Below are 21583 nucleotides of genomic sequence, written 5' to 3' on the forward strand. Positions count from 1 at the left end.
GAGAACAAGTCGACGGCGTCTTTATTTTTAGGTGTAAAATAAATATTTGTGCAGGGATTTAAAGTGCAGTCTGTATACAGGTGTTCAGATGGACTCTACAGTTGGATACAAGATTAAATGTGGTTTTTATTAGAACGAATATTAAGGGATTGGGAGAAACGTTGGTCGAAGCATCTCTACATTTGAAACTCCGATTTGAAACTTTGATACAGTGTGGCCTGAACTGTGATTCATGACAATTAGAAAAAAAAAAAATCGGATGAACCTTCAACTTTTATTTCAACATCACAACTCCTGTATAAGACATGTGGGTCTAAGGAAAACAGCACTGTGGATGTTCTAGAAAGCATGTCTCGACACTACAGGATGAAATGACACAAGGAAGGTTAAATGGCGACAGGCCTGCATGCACAGAACAGTGTAAGAGTAAATATTTGTTCTTTAACTAGGAGGCGGAGCACTGAACAAAATGCCCGGCTACCATTCAAAAGGGTAGATCGGTCAATTTCTGTGCAGGTAGCATTCTGTTCATAAAGCTGACTTTGCACGCGCAGTCTGGCGTGCGTCACACAGTAGTGTTGGGTAGCGTCATGAATGACAAAATCCATTCAAAAAGAAGGCACAATCCCATCCTCAACAGTCACTGAGGGGAGACATAGTACAGGCTGAAGAAGTCATGAGTAACTACGAGAGACGTGCTCTGTGGATGGATGGTACAGCGGCAACTACGAGAACATCAAACCGACTGCAGAGAACAAACAGCACACACTGTGTTTAAGTCTGTCTGTATACCCCCCGCCCCCCCACTGGTCCTGGATCAGAAAACAGTCCTAAAGCATGTGTTTTTAAAACAGACAAAGTATGTTTATTTCAAACTAAAACATTATGCACCCAACATGAGAACATCCCTCTGTTCAATGTCATTTTTCTCTGTTTGTGTGTTTGTGTGTGTGTGTGTTTGCAGCATTATTAGGAACAAATTGCAGACATTTATTCTGGAGGATACAACATTTTCATGTTTTATAAAAAAAATGATCATTTCTTCCCAATCAAAAGCAGCTGTACTCGTCTCACTGACTGAACGCGGGCTACTTGTTCTGCTAAGGAAAAGTGAAAGCACTGTAGGACACCGGAGAAGCATTCACTGAAAACGATCGCGGCAGCATTTTTTAAAATGAGAGAAAGACAGAAACGGGGCCCAGAGGACGGTCATTTTTCAAGTACTGTGTTGAAGTGTGTTTTTATCCATTAATGAACAGCCAGGATTTTGGTTCCTCTCTTCCATAGGAAGGTCAAAGCTTATTTTTCACCATATACAATTAAAACATTTTGGCAGGCAACTTGATAAAAATATTAAAATCTGATAAAATTATTAAAAAGGGAAGGAGGAGAAGGAGGAGGATGGGCGGGGTGGCATTACAACTTAAAAAAGGAAAGGAAATAAAATACAAACAAAAGTTCTACCAATAAATCAGCTAAATGAGTTCTTCTAGTTAAGTACACTGGTATTTGTGAGAGATAAAATCATGTGTTATTGGTTATCAAGACAGTAACTGGTGGGAGTCAGTATTCATCATGTCCCGTGTGGTAGTGGTGGTGTTGGGTTTGCTGACATGAGTACAGAGAAGAAGAGACAACTTTACAAAATGATCTTTTACCTACTGAGTGATGATTATGTCCCCTCAGTGTCTGTGACAGTGTCTACCACTGGCTGACTCGCAGCTTCCTCCGCGGGCTCACTCTGTTCATTGTCTACGTCCTTGGGCGAAGCAAGCTGCTCCGGTTCACTTTCTGGGCGCACAGAATCAGAGAAGGGGACTGGGGAGGACTCGGGGGAGCCCTCTGGTGTGGGCTCAGCCACATTGCTATTGTCCAGCCCGGGTCCGTTGAGCCACTGCTGTTGGACCGAGAATTCTCTGGAGTCTTCCGACTCGTCATCGTTCTTCGGCGAACTTTCCCGCTCCTCCGGAGAGGGGGTCGTCTCCTCGCGGGGGCTGACGGGGGCTAATGTGAAGGCCACGGGTGAGTCCTGGGATGACGCCTCAACCAGTGGTGAGGCTTGGTTTGGGGTCTCAGTGTCTGGAGAGGAGACGGATTTGGAGGGGGACTGGACTGTGGGCTGGAATTGTGATTCTGATTGAGGAGGGGTCTCTGACTGTGGTGGTGATGATGATGATGATGATGGTGATGACTGGGCCTGGATGGGAGCCTCAGTCACTGGGCTCTGACTCTTGTTATCAGGTGATTGGTCAGGTGACTGCTCAGGTGACTGCTCAGGTGATTGGGTCGAGGGTGGCGACTGCGCCTCAGGTGTCTCAGACACCGGAGCTGCGGTTTCTGACTGGGGCTCGGGTGCAGCAGCAGCAGAGCTCTGTGAGGGAGGCGGAGTCTTGATCTGAACTGGCGGGAGAGGCTGGTTCAAACCCATGAGGGAAGGTTTGCCCTGAAGCTGAGGCAGGAGGGGAGACTGGAAACGTGACTGCATCTGGGGGTTTAATTTAAGTGGTGAGAGTAATTTGCCTTGGTTCAGGGTCAGATTAGGATTGAGAGTCGGCGTTGGAAGAAGGGGAGTGGGGAGTGGAAGAAGAGGTGTCCAACCACCACGTTCACGTTCCCTCTCGCGGTCTCTCTCTTTGTCGCGGTCTCTGTCACGTTCAAAGTCCCTGCTGCGATCTCTGCCTCGATCTCTGTCTCTTTCCCTCTCACGCTCCCTCTCGCGCTCCCTCTCCCTCTCGCGGCTGTGGCGGTTCCCGTTCATCTCCCTTCTGAAGTCAAAATCTCTTTCATCTCTGTCTCTCTGCCTGTCCCACGGGCGTCTTCGCTCGTCTAGGTCTTGATGTAGTTCACTGTCAAAAGGTGCTGGGGCAGCAGCACCACCACCACCGCCGCCACCACCTCCGCCGCCGCCTCCTCGGTTCCAGTTCTGTGGCCCCGCAGCAGCTCCTGCATTTCCAGGAGCCCCAGCAGCTCCTGCTGTCCCAGGACGGCTGTCAAAGCGGTTGGGAAAATTCTGCCCAGGTGTTGGTCGCTCCTCCTGGAAGCCCTTTGGACCACCAGGAGCTTGCGGGCCACCTCGGATACCATCTCGCTCGTCAAAGTCCCCCCTGGCTTGGTTCCAGCGATTATCAGGAGTAAAGCCTGCGAGCGCTTGCAGACGTCCTACCAGGCTGGACCTGGCTGCCCCCGGAGTCTGGAGCAAAGGGGGCCGGCCTGCTGCTCCACCTCCGAGGGAGTCCCTGTGATCTGGTGGAGGGGTCCTCAGTAGGCCTGTGCTCTGCTTTTCCATCGGGGGAAAGCGATAGTCCTGGTCTTTGCCCTCGTCAGCCCCAGAAGAAGACTCTTCTTCTTTCTTGGCTACGTTCTCATTGGTGAGATTCGGGGCCCGGTTGAAGGGGTCCATCTGAGGGAAAGGAGCCCGTGCACGTGCCTGAGCCTGGAGGGAGGCGTCGAGGAGGCCAGCAGCAGGGCCGTGCTGCATGAGGAGAGGGAAGCGGGCTGCAGCCCCTGCCTGAAGAAGGTTAGGCCGCACGTCGAGAGGCAACAGGCCGGGCATTCTCTGCCCGCTCAGAGCGGACTGATGTAGCGGGTGGGTGAGGGAAGCAGACGGGTGCATGCCAAGAAGACCCATCCCACTGCGGACTGCGTTCTGCATGCCTGGGAATTAAAAAACAACGAGAAATACTTGTTTTAAATCTGCACTCAAGCACCCTTTTTTACACCATACAGATTAAATGTGTAGCACTTCCTCACCTTGCAGTGTGAGCTCTGCGGCATCCAACCCATCTGCAGACTGAGCTGTTTTCTCATGACCAACTTGCTGAGGTTGGACTCCCACTGGGTTGAATACACCAGCCCCGGGGATGGCCGAGGGCATGAAGCTGCCAGGGATGGTGCTGGTCGGAGGGATCATAGCGCTAAACGGGGATTCCTTGACAGCTTCCTGGCTGTTCGCCAATGAAGGCTGCACCAGAGCTGAGTAAAAAAGAGAAACAACACATTTAAACCAGTAAATGATGGAAAAATGACACTTTGCTATTTTCAAAAATGTTTCTTTTAGGAGAATAACGCTATAAATACTTACAAGTAGTACCCGCCTGTGCTGCCTGCATAAAACCTGCAGGACAGGAAAAGTGTGAGTCAGATTTGTGAATTTCTCTTCTCCATTATTGACACTGTTTGCATTATTTACCTGGCGGAGGCTGCGTGGCATTGAAGCCGGCTCTTATGAAGGGCGGTGGCGGCCCGTAGCCTGGCGGAGGTATGCTCATGGTGACGGGGAAATTCGGGGGCACCAAACCTACTGCACTGGGAACAGCCTGTGCCACCGGCAGCTGGATTTAGACATGAGAGAGAGGGGGGGTGTACGTGTAAGACACAGGTAAAAGCTATACATGCATAGTATATTAATTCATTATTTATGGAAAAAGATGACAAGAATCCACATTTTGCAGTTCACAATACCTGCACAGGCATCATGGTAACCTGCTGGCTGTAGGTCTCAGTCTGAGTGTTGGACACAGCTGTAGTCTCTGCGCTTACTGGCTGACTTGCGACTTCCTTCACTGGCTCAGCATTCTTGGCTGCTTCCCACTCTGCAGAAACACACCAACTGTTCACACCATGTTTTGGACTCGAGGGTTAAGATAAGCTTCACTCAATCTTTGTCTTCATCTTCCTATTGGGGAAGGAGAAGGGGGTTCCTCACAGGGATTGTTGAACGAAAGCAGACATGCCAATAATTGTATGTGTAGGGATATCTGCACCGCATCATATATATGTGCACACACCTGTCCCTGTGTCGTTCCTAAATTAAATGTGCACAGATTAAAAAGAGTAATTGTTTCTTTTCACCATCATTCACAGTCTCCTGGTCAATGATTCCTCCTTCAGCGAAACCATCCAGATCATCCAGCTTCACCTTCTCCCAAGGTATGTAGGTAACACCCAGGTCCACGTCCCAAAACTGCTTGTACTCCTGTTTTACGCCCTTGTTTAGAGCCCACGCGATCTAAAAATCAGACACACAGTCACGGGTCAACAACCAACGGCCTTTTTTTTTTCATTTCTCGGCGCAGACGAGGATCTGTGTGCCAGGAAAGCTAAGCCTTCTCTGAGGTTGAATGGAAAATTACATTACACGGAAGATGAAAATACAATAAATCAAATTCTAAATGCACCTTGATGACTTTGGAGCCGATCTTAAAGGAGCCGGTGCTGAGCTTCTGGCGAGCACGGTACGCATCCTGTCTGTGGACCATACAGATGTAGGCACAGCCTCTGGGAGGGATCATCTGCAAGGGACAAGGGAATGGTGAACAACAGGACACGGCCATGTCGAGTCTAGATCAACTAGAAATGTGTAATTAATGAGACGTGCATAATAAGAAAGGGAGTTAGGGAGTATATGTAAAATAAAATGAAGACAAAAGAAATGAAAACTGTGGAGTACAAGTAAAAGATTAACTAGAGCTTAAGGTCACAGTATGGTAATGACAGACTGAGGCTTATTAGTCTTTTGGAGATGAAAGAGCTGGTAAACATGCCAAAGCTAAATTAGAGGCTTAGCAGTGGGAGAGGCCTACTTACATTGATGGATTCAATCTGGCCAAATTCTTCGAACAGATTGGTAAGATCTTGCTGAGTGGCTTTTTTGTCCACCTGGCCCACCCACAGAGTCGTACTGCACACTAGGACAAGTGGAGGAAGAAAATATTACTGCCGTGATTCTAGCAAATTAAATATTCAACAAACTATCTGCATAAAAACGGCCACTTACCACTTAGAGTCTTGGACCTTATGGGGGGCAGGCCTTTCTTCTGCCGCTCCTTCTCCCGCTCTCTGGCGCGCCTCTCGCTCGAGTAAGAGCGCGACGACTTCCTCTTGCGATCTCTGGAGCGTGAGCGCGAGCGTTTGCGGTGCTTGCGTTTCCGTGAGCCGGAGCGGGACCTGGACCGCCTCCTCTTGGGAGACCTGCAAACGGGACAACCAACAAAAAATTTAGAAATACTTCCCAAGACTGAAGGGTGTTACTTTTATTATACTCTATGTTACACATTTTTCTGTATTTATATTGAAAGTGTCAACAGACAACAACACAAGTAAATATAAGGAAAAAAATAAATAAGACGTATTATTAACAGTTATCTGGTGCTACAATACTGACTTGTGTGACCTTCAGGGCCACACAATCAGTAATATCTGACTGAAGAGAATCTCAGTCTCTTTCATGATTAAAATTTCAGGCACACAAAGTAATGTATGACAAAATGAGATTTCAGAAATAAGTGGGACTGACCTCGAGTGTGACCTTGAGCGTGTTCTGGAGCGTTTGCTAGCAGTTTTCTTTTCCTCAGCCTCAAAGCTCTCCTCCTCCATTCCATCAGGGCCCTCATCCAGGTCCATGTCCTAAAAAAAGGCAATGGAAGGCAATGCAGTGAGAACAGCAGTGATTACCATTAGACTGGAGATTAGAGTTTAATCAAACACTGCCAAGTTACATGGGGTTTTATACCTGCTGCTGGTTATCTATGGAGTCGTCCATCTTGTTCTCTGGCTCAGGAAGCTGCGGCTGGCTGCTGCTCTGAGCAGTCACAGAGTTTTCCTGCCCATACATCGAGTCCTGCCCTTCAATGCTCATAGCCTGAAAAAAAGAAGAGTAACATGTTTTGTCACTTGTCTTTTATGAGATAGCATTTTTTGACTATGGAGATTTGGAATCAGAATTAGAAAGAGTATCTCTTGTGCATTAAAATATTTATTTTCTGATTTACTGTCATCCAAAAATCAACCGAGTACCACTTCATTTTCAAAGTAGTGTCATTTATGCGAGGACAACCCCCTCACGCGCCACTCCGAAATGTGTCCGTCCTTTGTTTTATTATCCGTAACAAACTGTTGAGGACAATGTCCTTCAAAATAAGTGCTGCAACAACCCACTGGGCTTTCAAAACACAGCCTCTTCTGCTTTAGTACAATACACATAAACTGTGTAAGAGCCATTATGAATCACATCATGACATGTATGAATGTAGCCATTGATGGCTAATTTAAAAAAAAACATGTTTACATTCACTGAAGGCACAAACTGCGTGCATCGTTAAGGCCTAATAAACGTTATTTTGTCAATGATTGCATTAAACGCACAATATATATAATTATCTACAGATAAATATAAAACAAACAGCAGTGCAATGGCGACTGTAATGAATATGTGAGGTTTACCTTCTGCTGGTGCTGTTGGTGCTCGAGCAGCTGCTTCTGAAACTGCTCCAGGTTCTGTTGTTGGAGCTGCTCGGCTAACTGGTGGAAGAGGGAGCTGTTGATGGGCTCAGACACCATCGGCCTGCAAATGATGAGCAGCTTGATAAGATACAAGCACTTTGGAATGAACTTGAGATGAATGAACACACAAAACTCACAACTGAGATGATGAACTGTCTTTCTTAGATTCTTCGCCACGTTCGTTATCGTTCCCAAAGTCAAAAGGACCCAAAAGCTTCTGCAGCAAAGACAGAGAAACAATCATATAAGGAGGCGTTCAATGATGTGGGAGATGAGAAAACCTGCTGCTGATTTCCAGCCATCTTACTTTATTAAAAGAGGAGACCCTCTGCTCCAGGGGGTTGAGGCTGTTGGCGGTGGCAGCAGCGGTGAGCTGTGCGGTCAGAGCCTGCAACTGCACCACTAAGCCGGCATCCAAGGCCTGCAGCAGGGACGGCTGGGGTTTCTGCTGCTGCATCTGAAGACTCTGTACCAGCTGCTGCAACTGCAAGCGACAATACAGTGTCACTTTAACCAGTGACTAGACTTTAACCACTAGAGCCTAGTGAGTGAGGTGTTGAGTGGACGTGCATGCTAACCTGCTGTCCCTGGGGGCTTTGCAGGATCTGCGCCACAGCTGCAACAGTGTCTGTGTTGTTAATCTGGGAGGCCCAGTCAGGCAGACCCTGGACTAAGTTGGCCGGAGTGGCCGGAGTAGCCGGGGTACCTGAACGCACAGATTATATCAATTCAATTATTTGACGTCATTTATGAGTGAGAGTGTGTGTTTCACTGAACATGTGCGTGCTTTGACTGACCAGGTGTAGTGTTGTTGACCGGGGCGGCACTGCTCGGCATGACGGGGGTGACACTGGGGGGAGCGATCCCTGCTGCCATATCCAGCAGGGGTTGGATGATGTCACTCTTGAAGACGGCATTCTTTTGCCATAGGTTGAGGACTCGCACAATCTTACTCTGGGAAAACACCGACAAGGAAGATGAGGAGAAATACACAGTGAAACATGAGAAGGACGGCGGCGATGGAAAAAAAAAAAAAGGGTCAAAGACGCCACATATAATGATTCCAAATGTTCAGACCTTATCATCTGAAGGGCAGCGGTAGAGGTGCTGGAATGTAGGGATGATGTTCTTGCTGAAGCGTGGGGCAAATACGTCCTTCTCTGTGCCAAACTGGTGTCGTGACTGCCTGACAATGGAGTCGATGACGTACAAGCCCGGAACCTTGTATTCTGGTTTGCACTGTGACACACAAACAGGGACACTGGTGAAAAAAACAAACTATCTAGGACCTTTTATGCATAATTGTGGAAATGTTAACGCACACATTCATATAAAATACACAAAACTATTAAATAATCCTGCCTTTATCTGCATGTTCTTTGCAAATGCTTTCTAAAAATCTTATGTACAAAATAGAACTCACCTTTTGTATGAACTTCTCTACACTCTGGACGACATGTTTGTAGAACTGAAAGAGAAGCAAAGGAAAGGGAATCACTTAAATGACTTGAATGATACCCTGGAGACGACCTTAGTTAAAGTGTATAAGGTCAGAAGACCATGGGTAGGTTGTACGCCGTTGTTACTTAAACACTTTTTAAACCCAAACAACACACATTACTGACTGCAAAGACAGCGTAAGTAGAGATGACTGAGTCAGTCCTGACCCTCTGGCTTTAATAGTGGATGTAAATTGGCATTGCAAAGGCTGTAACTATTGGTTTCTTAAATTTGAAATGTGTCATTGGTGGTTGCATAAATATTCTACATCAAACCTTTTAGGGGCCATTACATAAAACATTCAGCAATTCAATTGTGTCAACGTAGAAAACAACAAATTACAAAAATAAAACTAGATGGACGGACAAACGTAATACAAATAAACTTCTTATGTTGTTCAGGGTAGAGTCTCGTTGCTAGGTTCAGTAAACTTTGAGTAGAACTCAAAATGGCAACACATCTATCAAAAGGAGTAGATGGCTATTACACCACAGCAGCCTTTTCAGTAAATTCATGTACTACAGGCACCGAGTTATGATTGATGGATCTCTGCCCGTTGAATTATTTATGACAGTTGTGTCTCCTATCCATCACTCAACCAAACCGTAGTAGAACAACAGAATACACTAACAACATTAGCAGAACATAGTGTAGTCTGAGTCATAACAGGGCGTGGACGTTGATTATCACTAAAAGAGAAATTGTTATTGAACTCTTTTGCAAGATAATGTTTCTTTGTGGCCTATGAAATGGGGAAACTTGGCTTTTAATCTATAAACCTGTGCAAAATCGAGTGTACAGTTTTAAAAGATGGTGTTTAAATGCCATAAAATCAACAACACAATAAACCAAGTGTGAATAATATGTTACCGTTGTTTGTGAGCCACAATTATGTAGAAATTGCAGTGTATACTAACTTGTTTTGTTTACAAACAACACCTTCCACATGGAGTTAAAAGCCTCAAAACTGTAGTGTTACAGTTATCAATGTAAAGCTCAAGTTCTACTTTCATCCAGTAGATGGAGTCAAAGGACAAGAAACTCCTGAGAGTTCACTGTTTTCAATGCCGCAGGGGATGAAATAGAGGAATATTTGGTCAAATGTGACGGAGCAAATGTCTGTCAAGCAGCTGGTGGCAGTTAGAAGAGTGGCAATCACATTTAGGGGGCAGTTAAGAGATATTAACAAATCTAAAACACAATGCTCCGTTATTTACATTTATGTTGCAGGAGTCCCAATAAAATGCTTTTAACAACGGGGAAAACAAGTAGGAAAAATAGATTAGAGGTCTCCTGTCAAGAGCGTGTACATGATCAGGAAAATTAAACACTCATAGCAAAGAGACACCACACTGCTCAATAACAGCAGAAATAGAATCAAACACAAACACTGATATTAATTAAGATAATTTAACAAAAAGGTGACTGTGACAAATTGTATATTATGATTCCAATTAACAGATATAAACGTACAGTGTTTCCTTTAGGGCTTTTTTTTTTACAGTAGGGACAGAACTGAATTTTATTTCTATAAATGCACAAATTTGGTGACTTATGGTATATTTTAATAGCAATCATTACATATGCTCATCCTAAACATGTCAGTTAGTGAAATGTCTAGGTGCAGACTATTAGCAATTTAAACTGTGGACTAGAACCTGTGCAGACACTACACGTACTGTAAATGTCCAACTTCACGAATGCAGGAAAGGAGTGACTTTGAAAGTGGCTGCACAGAGTAGAATCTTAAAGCTACTGTCCCAACAATCCCAAGAACCCTGTGCAGCATATAACACAGCCACATGCACACACGTCAAAACAAAATCTATGAGGCCCATAACTTTTAACGTTTTTCATTGCTTTTCTTTTTTTAAATCAATCTAATTGAAGTTTAGAGAGGAAAAAACAGCCTGATACTGAGGGAGGTAAAGCACTTGATACTGTAGCTTTGACAGGTTTTCTGCACTGACATTAATGGCGAGTTAGTGCAGTCGCGCGTGTGTGTGGCACACAGTCAATTAAGTCACCATTAACTAATTACCATGTCATATTCAAAACCAAGCAATAGCCTGATAATCAAAGCAGCAAATTTAAAATGTTGTGACATGTGCTAATTAAAAAAGATCCTAAGTGTGTAACCTGTGGTTAGGTTTAACCAACGTTTCTAGAAGACGACAGATGTCAAAGTCAAATCAACAATGGCTGGGTTCCATTTAGCTTCTTAACTTGCACACTGCGCAGATATGGACAGAACCAGCATTAGTGTCGTCAGCATCACGCATGCTTTTCCTACTGAAACATGTCGCAGTGTCTGTGGTGGAAAAATGTCAAATACATCGTCAGCTGCCCAGCACATCCAGATATGGCAGCCAGGGAGCCCACACAAACACTGAGTCAACTAAATTATGCAAACAAGGGTCAATGATGACGTTTTTCCCCCAATGATCAGAGCATCATCTGATCTGCCATTTCAAATTTCATAATTCCGAGCATTTAGAACAAGAACTGCATCACAAATTAAACATTTATAAACCAACTTTCATAATTAACCACAGAGGAAGGCAGAAATGGCAAACTTGCTTACTAAACAGCAAGCAAAGGTCAGCTGTGGGCTCTTTGTGCTTTATTTATGAGCAAGGTGCTTTGAATCGACTGAAAGCTTGAGAATACGACGACCAGTGACAACTCCACCGTCAAAAACGGATTCTAATAATTTGTTCACAGTTTAATGACTCACTGTAAACAAACACAGAGGTGGTTTAACACCTCTTTATCGGTGTTATCTGTAGCCTCACAGCAAAAATCCGCTCTATCTTCTTTCTTTTCTACTTCATTACATTTTTTTATGAATTGTAATAAAGTGGCAGAGCTTTTTCTGTGTGCATCCAGGGAAGACACATTTTCAAGACAAATACTTTTCCACTTGCTAGCAAACATTGTTACAGCAATCGAGTTTTAGACTGTGTTGTCAAAGGAACACTGTTTCTTTTCCAGGTTTCCATATTCAAGTCACTTCAGTTGTATTAAATAAGGTTATATTTTTTTACCACCCCTACATAATGCAATGACATTGACATAATTATGAATGTTTTCAAAGAAGACCTGTGATGTGCATTGGTAATCTTTCAGAATTGTTAAATAATTATATTGTTGCCGCATGAATAATAAGTAATCCAGTCAAATTGTGAGGTGCATAAGAGATGTTTACTCCCACTAACAAACCTACAAGAATGAAGAAGATGTGTATGATATTTATATATTTATATTTCGGGTACACATTCAAAATTCTGCGCTTACTTCTCAGGAATCGTCACAATTTTGTAAATAACGAGACAAATTGTATTGTATTTTAGAGAATGATCATATGAAGTTATACAATAATGCCTTTGAATGAACATCAGACAGTTTCAAAGCTAGGTTTGTTTGTACGTGCACAGATAGCAGCACAACTTTCTGACACACACACACGCACAAAGAACATAAACATCCAGAGTTTTGTCCCGAAGCACAAAATTAGAGTGTACATATGTCAAGTGATTGATCACAACAATTACCTGTATTTAAAAGCCAGGTCTGTGTCCTCAGCAATAACTTTACACTAATAATAATAATCTTTATTTACATAGCACTTTTCTTAACAGTGTTACAAAGTGATTAGCAGTCAAATGAAACCTAAATCAAATATCTTAAGGTGTTATGCCCAGCAAGGCACAAAAAGCATCAAGTCTATCAGCTGTGGCACTGCTCCACATCACTTTTATGACTATTCATTGCTATTCTGACCACTGCATAAGATGCTGCTGTGGGGGATTAGCCTCTTGGCAAATGATTATTGTTCCCAAGAGAACAACTTTTTAGCATGTTGTGAAGAAATTATCATTAAAAAAAAGCCATTCCGAATGAACTTGTGGTTATGGGCTTGCGACTTTTCCAGAAATACAAAAAGAAAGAGTCACATGGAGCTGATGGATTTAATCCACCTCGTTGATTAAATCTACCAAGTCCTACTCCATAATTAGTTGTTAAATCTGTTAATGTTTGATCAATCACCATCTCCTTTGTCGATCAATGAGACAAAAGAAAAACTTAGAAAACAGCAAAGCTGTATTGAGCTGCATTGGAGACATAAAAAAAACGGTTGCACATGTTTTAAGTTGAGCGATTAACAACAAGCCAAAATGCCACAGTAAAACAGATGTTGGTAACTTCGCTATTAAGTATGGGATTTGTTAAGATTTTAACTTATATACTACTACTTTTACCAGTACTGCTCATTGATCCTGTACTTTAACTAATACAGTGCTATTTTAGTGTCTCTGTCTCTATATGATGCTCTTGGCTCTCGTTGCTTGTAGGAGTTTTCTTTGTGAGACAGACAGATGGAGGAAGCTAGCGCCGTTTAAGTCAGCACTTAATGATACTACGGTTTTTCAAAATGTAGCCACAGGGCCTGTTTAATACCAGGTTTCCTACTGTTGAATCACTTTAGAAACACGTGCCGAGTGGTGAAAGGACAACAACTACAGTATCAACATGCGTTTGCTACTATTCTACAAAAGAGAGTTATAGAAAAACAAACAGAATAGGATATTATTTCCTCCCTTGTGTTGGACGCCTACAGTTTCATAGTCAATAACCAGTTAAATCTGAAAATTTAAATATAATTTTAGGGAGGGAAACAAGGTTTGTGAACATGGAGGCACTGAGGTTAGTAACTACTTTGATTCGCATCAATATGGGTTGTGCCGGCCTGGTATCCTCATGGACACCTGTACAACAGCACTACAATACACTGCCGTATATCACAATCTGACAATTAAATACTTTGAGTTTTGCTGTTTAAAGATGAACACAGCCACATAACTTAACCTCTTTCTTAGGTGGTGGGGTATTAACGTAGAGATCAGGCACATAAACATTTTGGTGTGTCAGCAGCAGTGCTGATGTTTAGCATGCCAAACACTCCGCTATAAAGCGACTATTCATCGTGCCAGAGTCTCATCTTACCCTAGTAAGAGTGCAACTAAGTTTTTTTCTATGGATTGCATTGGTGCACCTAACATTTCCAGAGTATGATACATTGACCAATGCGTGAAGATGGAATCAATTTGCTCATTCTGTTCATTCATGTCCCTGCCGCACAGCTCTCTCTCTCACACACACACACACACACGCAAGCGCACACAGACTAACACGATTCCTCTGCCTCTTCTCTGCACACACAGCATGTACAGCCTCTATCAAAGACTAAAGCAAGGAAACGATGCCAACAGTATTTTTATACTACAAGCGTCTCGGTGTGAAAGTTTGCTAGATAGCAATAGCTTGTTACCACCCCTCTATTGGCACTTTATCAGCAATATCTCTATATCTAGTAAGCTAGGGCTGAACAATTGATCGAAATTTCATCTAAACTTCAAAAACAGCATGTAATTTTCAAATCGCAGGAGTCTCAATATTTGTTAAAACTAAAATGTGTCAAATAAGAAATTTTAGATGAATTATCAAGATTGTCTTGATCTATACACATCTTTCTCTGCAGAATGAAGAGAACAAATGTTTCAATTTAAGACAAACATTTACCGACACCTTATTCTTATTTCACACCACAAGTGCAACCAATGTTAGTCTGGAGCCCTGCCTACGTTTACATACATCCATTCAGTTTGACAAATATTACATCTATACGTGCAGGAAATGCCCACAGGATGGAATCAAACCTGCTACATAAGGGGCCAGCGACAGGTGCCCCTTACTCACATCTTTCTCAAAAGCTGCTGATGACTTCCTTATGCCAGTGAGTGGTGTGTGAAATAAACCTTAATTTTTCTGTTAAGCTGTCCATTTTCTGTTAAGCTTTTTAAGTCGCTCTATGGATGTGTTCTACTGCACTAGCGGGATATCTATTTACACTAGACGACAGTACAGCCCCTTGCTTGTTAGTATAAGGCAGTTTATGTTTTAGCTGGTGGCTCGATGAACATTTTCTGAGAAGTCCATCCACCCATACAGTTGAAAATATCCTATTTTTAGCCTGACCAGGGAGCGTAAAATTCATCTCCTCGTCAATCCAAAAAAGTACAAGCCTGAATTTTGCCTAATTTTGTCACTGTTTTACCAGCTTCTTCTATTATTCCTGGGTTATCACCAGGGGTGGCGCATGCATCTGGCGCCAAGGCAAGCTTGTATCTGACTGAATCTGTATCTGACATATCCCATTATCTAGGGATGTTGGTAAGTATTCTAAAAGTCCGGTTTTAGTCAGACTAACACGATAATTCCGTAAATGTGCTGATTGTAGGAAATTTCAAGAAGACAGGAAAATCAGATTTGAGAAGAGAGCAACATTACTGTGCACGTTCAGAATGAACAGGCTATAAATGCAACAGACCACCTATGATATCAAGCAACGTAACAAATTCAACACTACTGATGAAAAACTTCCATTAAAGTAAAGCCCTTTGCTTCCTGAATACTTTTAAATGTTTTAAAGACTGATAAAAAAAATGGGCAAACTAATATGAATGTAAAATACCAGATCAGAACAGTGATCAGTGATTTAGCAAGTTGCTGATCGGTGCAACCAAACCATTTCCCTATGATAAAGCAAAGCCCTACAAGAAAGGCCAAAGACCAGATTATAATCAGTTTGTGCAGTTCTGCCATTTAACAAGTATGTAAGACTTGAAGTACACAAAAAATGCTTTCAATTTAAAAAGGTAAATGAGAAGCCTTTGGTGCCTTTCGAAGTAAGAGTGTCCGCCTGAAGCAGCTACAGTTTCTGTCCTGGAGGAAATATCTCCCCTGTGATTTCTGACCACGGTCTACAAGCCAAGCAGCAATGTTAACACAAGCAAAAGTCTTGTTGCACTTCAGACAAAGACTATTATCAGCACCAGTTCGTCTGTTCCCTGCACAGATGGAGACAAGCACAGATCTCTTCCTCAAGATTCTGACCAGCAAACATCAGTTGCACCATCACCATCAGCAATAACTGTTTGTGTCGATAAGCCAAACCATATTCCATATAACAGTGGTGGAGTTCTTTTTAGGGATTAACTCTTCTGTTTTGGTTTGCCCATAATTCTCTATGATTGGTTGATCTCTTTTTCTCTAGGGCGGGCATGAAGCAGACTAGCAAATAATGCGATTTGGTTGAAGAAAAGAAAAAACCTGATGTGTCTGTGTAAGAGCATAGAACAGCAATGGATAGAATGTGACCTATAGACGACCTCTCTGCTTTGGCACATCAACACATTCTAATCCTTCATGGGGTGGAGTGGGGCTCAGTGGTTAAGACCGGTACCCTGTTTGCGAAAGACATCATGGTCGCAAGTTCGTCTCCACCCCTTGCTGATTGTACTCAATTCCATTGTAAGTCACTTCGGATAAAAGCTAAATGACATGTAATGTAATATAACAGCATCAAATCACCCACCCCTGGATACACTGAATGTGCAGAGTCACGAATCACTGTTTTTCCTGTCAAAACAACCATTCTGGGTTTATGAGCTGTGCAGCAAACAGCCATGTGGGGTATGTATAACATTTCCATGTTAATGAGGACTGTGACTGACTCTCAGGTGTTTCTGCATAAGGCATGTTGGGGAAAACACCTTAAAATATCCAACTTAGACAATCCAGCCGGAGCCAGCTGAAAATCCTGAGTAGTGTGTGAGAGTGTGTGATGCCTGCTAGAAAAAAAGCTTGTGGAAAATTGCCTTCTCACAACTCCACAACTATTGATTGCTCCAGCTCCAATATACAATAGAAACATGTTCTGCTAAATACCACCCTTAAAAAGGAACTTTTTTTAACTAGACCAAAACAAAAAATACTCTTCAGACAATCAAACAAGAAAATGAACATGACTGAACCTTAAACTGTAAACACCAGCACATGGCAATCAGAGAGGGACGCCCACAGTGGCAACAGAAAAAAGCTGTGCATGTCTGGGTGTGTGGGAGCAAATTAAGGAATTAAAATATAATTTTAGTCTTCTTCCATCTTCCTAGTGAAACAACCCATACTCCTACCTAAGCTGGTAGGGGATTCTCTTATCTCTTTGTAACTCTCTCCACCCCATCCTCCTGCTTCACTTTCAGTGCTTTGGGGGAGCTGGGAGAGCTGCTGAGGGAAGGGGAAACAGGTGTTATTCACAGGTACAGCAACACCAAAAGCACAGCAGTTCCTTTAGAAACAAAAGTGCAATCAGGACAAGGATGTATACACATGAGAAGAACATTTATCGGGCTGGTGACACTGCTGGTTGTGGTAGTGAATTATCAAGTTATAAAAACAATAATAAAGAATAAAGTAATTTGTAAAACTGAAAATGTATTCATTCACTCAGTCTCTAGCATCCCAGAAAAAATAATCAATGAGACTCAGACAGTGATTGCCGATCAGTCTTTTTCTCCGAGAGGCTTCCGACAGGCTTTAATGTCAATTAAATAGCAGGAGACATTTTTTCATCTCTTTAAGACTACACGTAAAAAGGGCTACATTCCCCGATGACACTTTTCTTCCAGCCAAGAACAAAATGTGTAACAAGATTATCCACTGCTGAACTGATTTAACAGAAACATATTGGCAAACACATGATCCGGTTCTGATTGCATAAATAAGTCTCACAGTACTTATCATCCAGGTATTTGATAGGAAATAACAAAGAACAGGAGGAACAAATCAAATTCACGGTCAGCTATTCCTACACAAGTAGACAGGAGAGATCAGCATTAGAACACAAATTTCTCCCTCAGATGAAGATAATTTGCAAGTAGCGTCAACAACATTAAATATTTTAAAAGAGGCTAAAGAGAATCCACTGCTGGCACTGACAGCATCCTGAAGCTACTGCAGACAGTGCTGTAATTGATTATGTCTGTTCATATTACAGCAGCTTCTATGGTGATTTTTTAAAATCACTCTTTCCTGCAAACAAATCCCCTAATGGGTCTTATACAAATGGACCTGTATGTCATCCCTGACCAAGTCTCCAGCACGGCCTCCAAATCCATCAATTTCACATCAGCGTAGTCAAGCGGGGTATTTTTTTTTTAAACGATAACGATTTGATAAGTGAAGTGTTAGAAAACACTGAGATCTGACATGTCGCCACAGGAAAAGCACAAGTGTTAATTCAATTAACAACGGCTGAAAATCCATTTAGCAGCTTGGATTATGCATAGCTAGCCTACTGTCAATATCAAGGCTTATTTTGATACAAAACTGTTCTCCAACAAAAGAACTAACGGTACTGCTAACATAACATTTTTATTTCATGTTGCAAAGTGTTTGTTTGTCATTTACCACCAAACTCAAATAAATGTAATATTGTCTAATCAGCAAATGACTATGCCACTGTTAAGGCAGCTTTCACAAAAAATGCAATCCAGTTAACAAGTACATACTTTGCAGTAGATAAGAAAAAGTTGAGCAGAACTTTGATAAGAGGCATTAAAAAAATGTAAGCACTAGTGTTTTTCAATTTTGCTGCAGCAGTCTACCTCATTTGCCCTTGGTAAGAAATGTCACTGCGATGCCAACATGATGGGCTCCACTTTCTGTACCACATATTTATCTAAATCTAACGGTGCTTTCATATCTGTATTAACTTTAGTTCAATTCATGTTCACACAGCAGTCTAGAGTTTTGTGATTGGACAGAATTTTCTCTGGTTGGTGATATACCAGTGTTCAGTAAACACCGGGAACGTTCATGAGAAACTATGCGGACAAAACAATGCCATATATCTGATAAGACGCACTGTTGCTGCATCTAGGCACCCCAGAAAGAGGAGATGTGCTCTGGAGGCATATAATGACCTATTCACTGGACACTTTGTATTCTGACGACGCATCAGGTAAGCTGCTTGGTTATAAAGTCTCTTTATAAGCAGAGGCTCTTTTCAATGTGTAGCCGTTTCTGGCACTGTTGCCAGAAACAGTGCTGTTTGGTCATACATGTTTGTGGGTAAATGCAGCTGGATACTACTGCAAACAAACTGGTCTGTGGAGCGATTGCAAGACCGGGCTGAGACCCTCGGAAGGGTGTGCGATTGCTGCGTTCACACAAGCTCATTAGAACCAATCTAGGGGAGAAATGCCCCCAGTTTATGACCAAGATAGGTACGAAAACATGCCAATACTCTGCCCATGTGTGCCATATATCAATTTGAAGTTACCAAAGACCTATAATAGGTATGTTCTCATGCATTATGCTGGCTTGCCTGTATCATTACGATTCCTTCCACCAACAATGCCCTCTTACTGCCTAAAATACTTGTGACAGCTTTACAGATTTCATCAACTAAAGGATAGTGACCGGGAGTCACAATGTTAGACCAGGCCCTTTGCAATCTCATACAAGACTCGATATGCACAAATATTGTAGGTATTAGAATAGAATGCAGCATACGGCGATGATCAGCTTGAGAAAGGGCATTTTAATGGCATTACAGCCACTGGAATTACTTTATACCCATAAACAGCCCACAGAGTACCAACTTGCAAAGGTACTTTCTATTTATAATTTCATTTAAGCAACCGCCAATAAACTGATAACGAAATTGTATTTGAAAAGGTTTAAAATCTTCCTATCCATTTGATATAATAAATCTGAAGTTAACCATTTGGGGGAAATAAAGAGTCCATCTATTCGACATTAGTTTACAGTTTCTTGGTGAGGATTTATGGGGAAAAAAAAAGACACATTTGGAGACATAGCAGCCATTATCTGAACATAAGAATTGAAGACTTCCCTTTTCATGACCATTTCTTTATTCCCCCCCATTACAGTCCCCATCATTTTACAGTACTTACTTTTATAGCTTTGATTCCAGACTTGGTGATCTGAGTCATCTTGGCCTTGGAGATGGGCGGCTTGTACTCGTTCAACGAGTACAGCTGTAGAGATGAAATGAGACGAGAGGACATCTTGTCACACAATAATACAACACTGGCTTTTTATTCAAATGACTACATGAACATAAGTGCAGAGCATCCTCCCCCTTATATTTACCAACATCTGCTGACTTATAATTAACCCGGTAGACCTTAAGTTCGCGATGCGCCTATTGTCGATTTTCTATAGTAATTTACAATAAGCCATCATCTCTATCGACTGAATAATATAAATGAGTGGTGAATGTGAGCGGACAGTGATGCCAGCGCCATCAACGACTATGGCTGAAGTCCCGATATGTCCACTGCAGACAAATAATAGCGGAGCTACCGACATAGCTTTTAGCTAAGATTTCCACCTAAAAATGCTACGTTATCTTGAGCTATGCACACCGGTTGCAACTGCACACAACAGTGAAGTTAAGTAAGCCAGGCAAAGCACTAAAATAACCAGTGGTAGTGCATACACTGCCCCCGTCTGTAATGGTTAACTATCTCACCAAGTTACCACGCAACTAGGGCGGTTTAGCTCAATGGGGCTAGCTCCTAGCCGCTAGCCAAACAGCGAGGTAGTTAATATTTACTCGCGACCTGCCAACCTAATATGGTGTATGCCAAGAAAAGCATTTTATTCACAGCTATAGTCTATATAGTTTACGCGAATAAAGACACCGAACAACTTTAAAACGTATTGTATCCACTGTGTTATTGTGCACAGACGCGGCCTCCAACGAAACTGACCCCCTTTCTTTTTTAATGATGCTAACGTGAGCTAACTAGCCAGCGTTAAAACATGAAAAGAACGGTCACTTTACAGAAGGAAAACAATCATAATTTCAAACAAACCTCGTTGTTAAAGGCTTTGACAGCCTCCATGGTTTGTTGCGTGGGTTCACAGGTGGCTGTAAATATTTATAGATGTCTCCTCAGTAACCGGTTAGAGGCATGCATGCTCGACGTTTGGCGAGATGGAGGAGATTGCCAATATGGCGCATCACCTCAATGGGAAATCTGCAGAGGGACCAGCGACTCCTAGTGTCAACTTTAGGACACTACAAGCTGTACCAAACATGAGCATACGTTGCATAATAATGAGAAAACACAGAAAACAAATGTGATAATGTGCATGTACTGCAGAAAGTGTCAATTATTTACACTACTGCCTTTGATCCTTTGGGCTTTGTACAGGTAAGAATCATATAATTTCCACTGCCTTGGTGAAAAATTTGCAGAAAACCCCCAAATAAATGGAAAAATAATTACCTGCAAAAAAACCTAATGGAAACCCAATTTAACTGCAAAGTAAAAAACAAAAAAATAATAACAGGGAAAACTGTAATGTAAGCAAGTGTAGCATAACATTTTATATTTGAATACACATTCAGGATCATTTTCTTCCTCAAATGTAAAATAACACCATGATTCAAGGGCTGACGACCAAAACAAATTTTCCACACATCATTCAAATTCACCCAGATTGATGTACATTAATGCAGAGATTGCAAAGACTGAATAAAACTATAAAAACCTGGAATATCACTTTGCCATTTAATCCTCCTTGAAGCACTTTCAGCAGTTACTTCAGCCTTATGTCTTCTGTGACGGTGAGTCCCTGTTCGTCTCTCCTCAAGCTCTCCTCATGTTGGATGAAGAGAACCCTTGGTGGACATTGGATCATCTCCAAGGAATCAGGAGGACAAGCTGATAAAAAAAACACATACCAAGCAGCTGCCACCATGCTTTCCATGCAGTTGAGATGATACTGGACAGGTGAGGAGTTAAGATCAGTTCCTTCATTTCCACATAGGATCTGTGGTGTTCAAGGCCACTTCTCTCACCTTCCCCTCCATGAGCAAGAGCTTTTCCTCAATACCTTCCTTAAGAAATTAAAATTTTAG

At 42.4% G+C, this 21583-nt stretch overlaps 1 protein-coding gene across 1 annotated transcript; it reads right to left on the minus strand.

The window, feature by feature from the left end:
- Window positions 1–1358: 1358 nt before the first annotated feature.
- On the minus strand, window positions 1359–20679 carry scaf8 (SR-related CTD-associated factor 8). The gene is made up of 20 exons (XM_044047944.1): window positions 20532–20679; window positions 19605–19688; window positions 8705–8749; window positions 8359–8520; window positions 8079–8235; window positions 7860–7987; window positions 7589–7765; window positions 7419–7498; window positions 7222–7342; window positions 6512–6640; window positions 6296–6405; window positions 5777–5970; window positions 5587–5687; window positions 5178–5291; window positions 4852–5008; window positions 4462–4592; window positions 4190–4331; window positions 4082–4114; window positions 3751–3972; window positions 1359–3654 (listed from the first exon to the last, which is right to left on the minus strand). The coding sequence occupies exons 1-20, from the start codon at window positions 20559–20561 to the stop codon at window positions 1673–1675; spliced, it is 4299 nt and encodes a 1432-aa protein (XP_043903879.1). The 5' UTR covers window positions 20562–20679; the 3' UTR covers window positions 1359–1672.
- Window positions 20680–21583: the final 904 nt, after the last annotated feature.

Source organism: Solea senegalensis, linkage group LG16 (genome assembly GCF_019176455.1).
Source record: "Solea senegalensis isolate Sse05_10M linkage group LG16, IFAPA_SoseM_1, whole genome shotgun sequence".
NCBI lineage: Eukaryota > Metazoa > Chordata > Actinopteri > Pleuronectiformes > Soleidae > Solea > Solea senegalensis.

Coding starts and splice junctions, on each gene's coding strand:
- scaf8 (XM_044047944.1), bottom strand. CDS start 20,561: ATGGAGGCTGTCAAAGCCTTTAACAACGAG. Junction 7,766..7,859: donor AAAGCCCCCAGGGACAGCAG/GTTAGCATGCAC, acceptor TGTCGCTTGCAG/TTGCAGCAGCTGGTACAGAG. Junction 4,115..4,189: donor TGCCACGCAGCCTCCGCCAG/GTAAATAATGCA, acceptor CCTGTCCTGCAG/GTTTTATGCAGGCAGCACAG.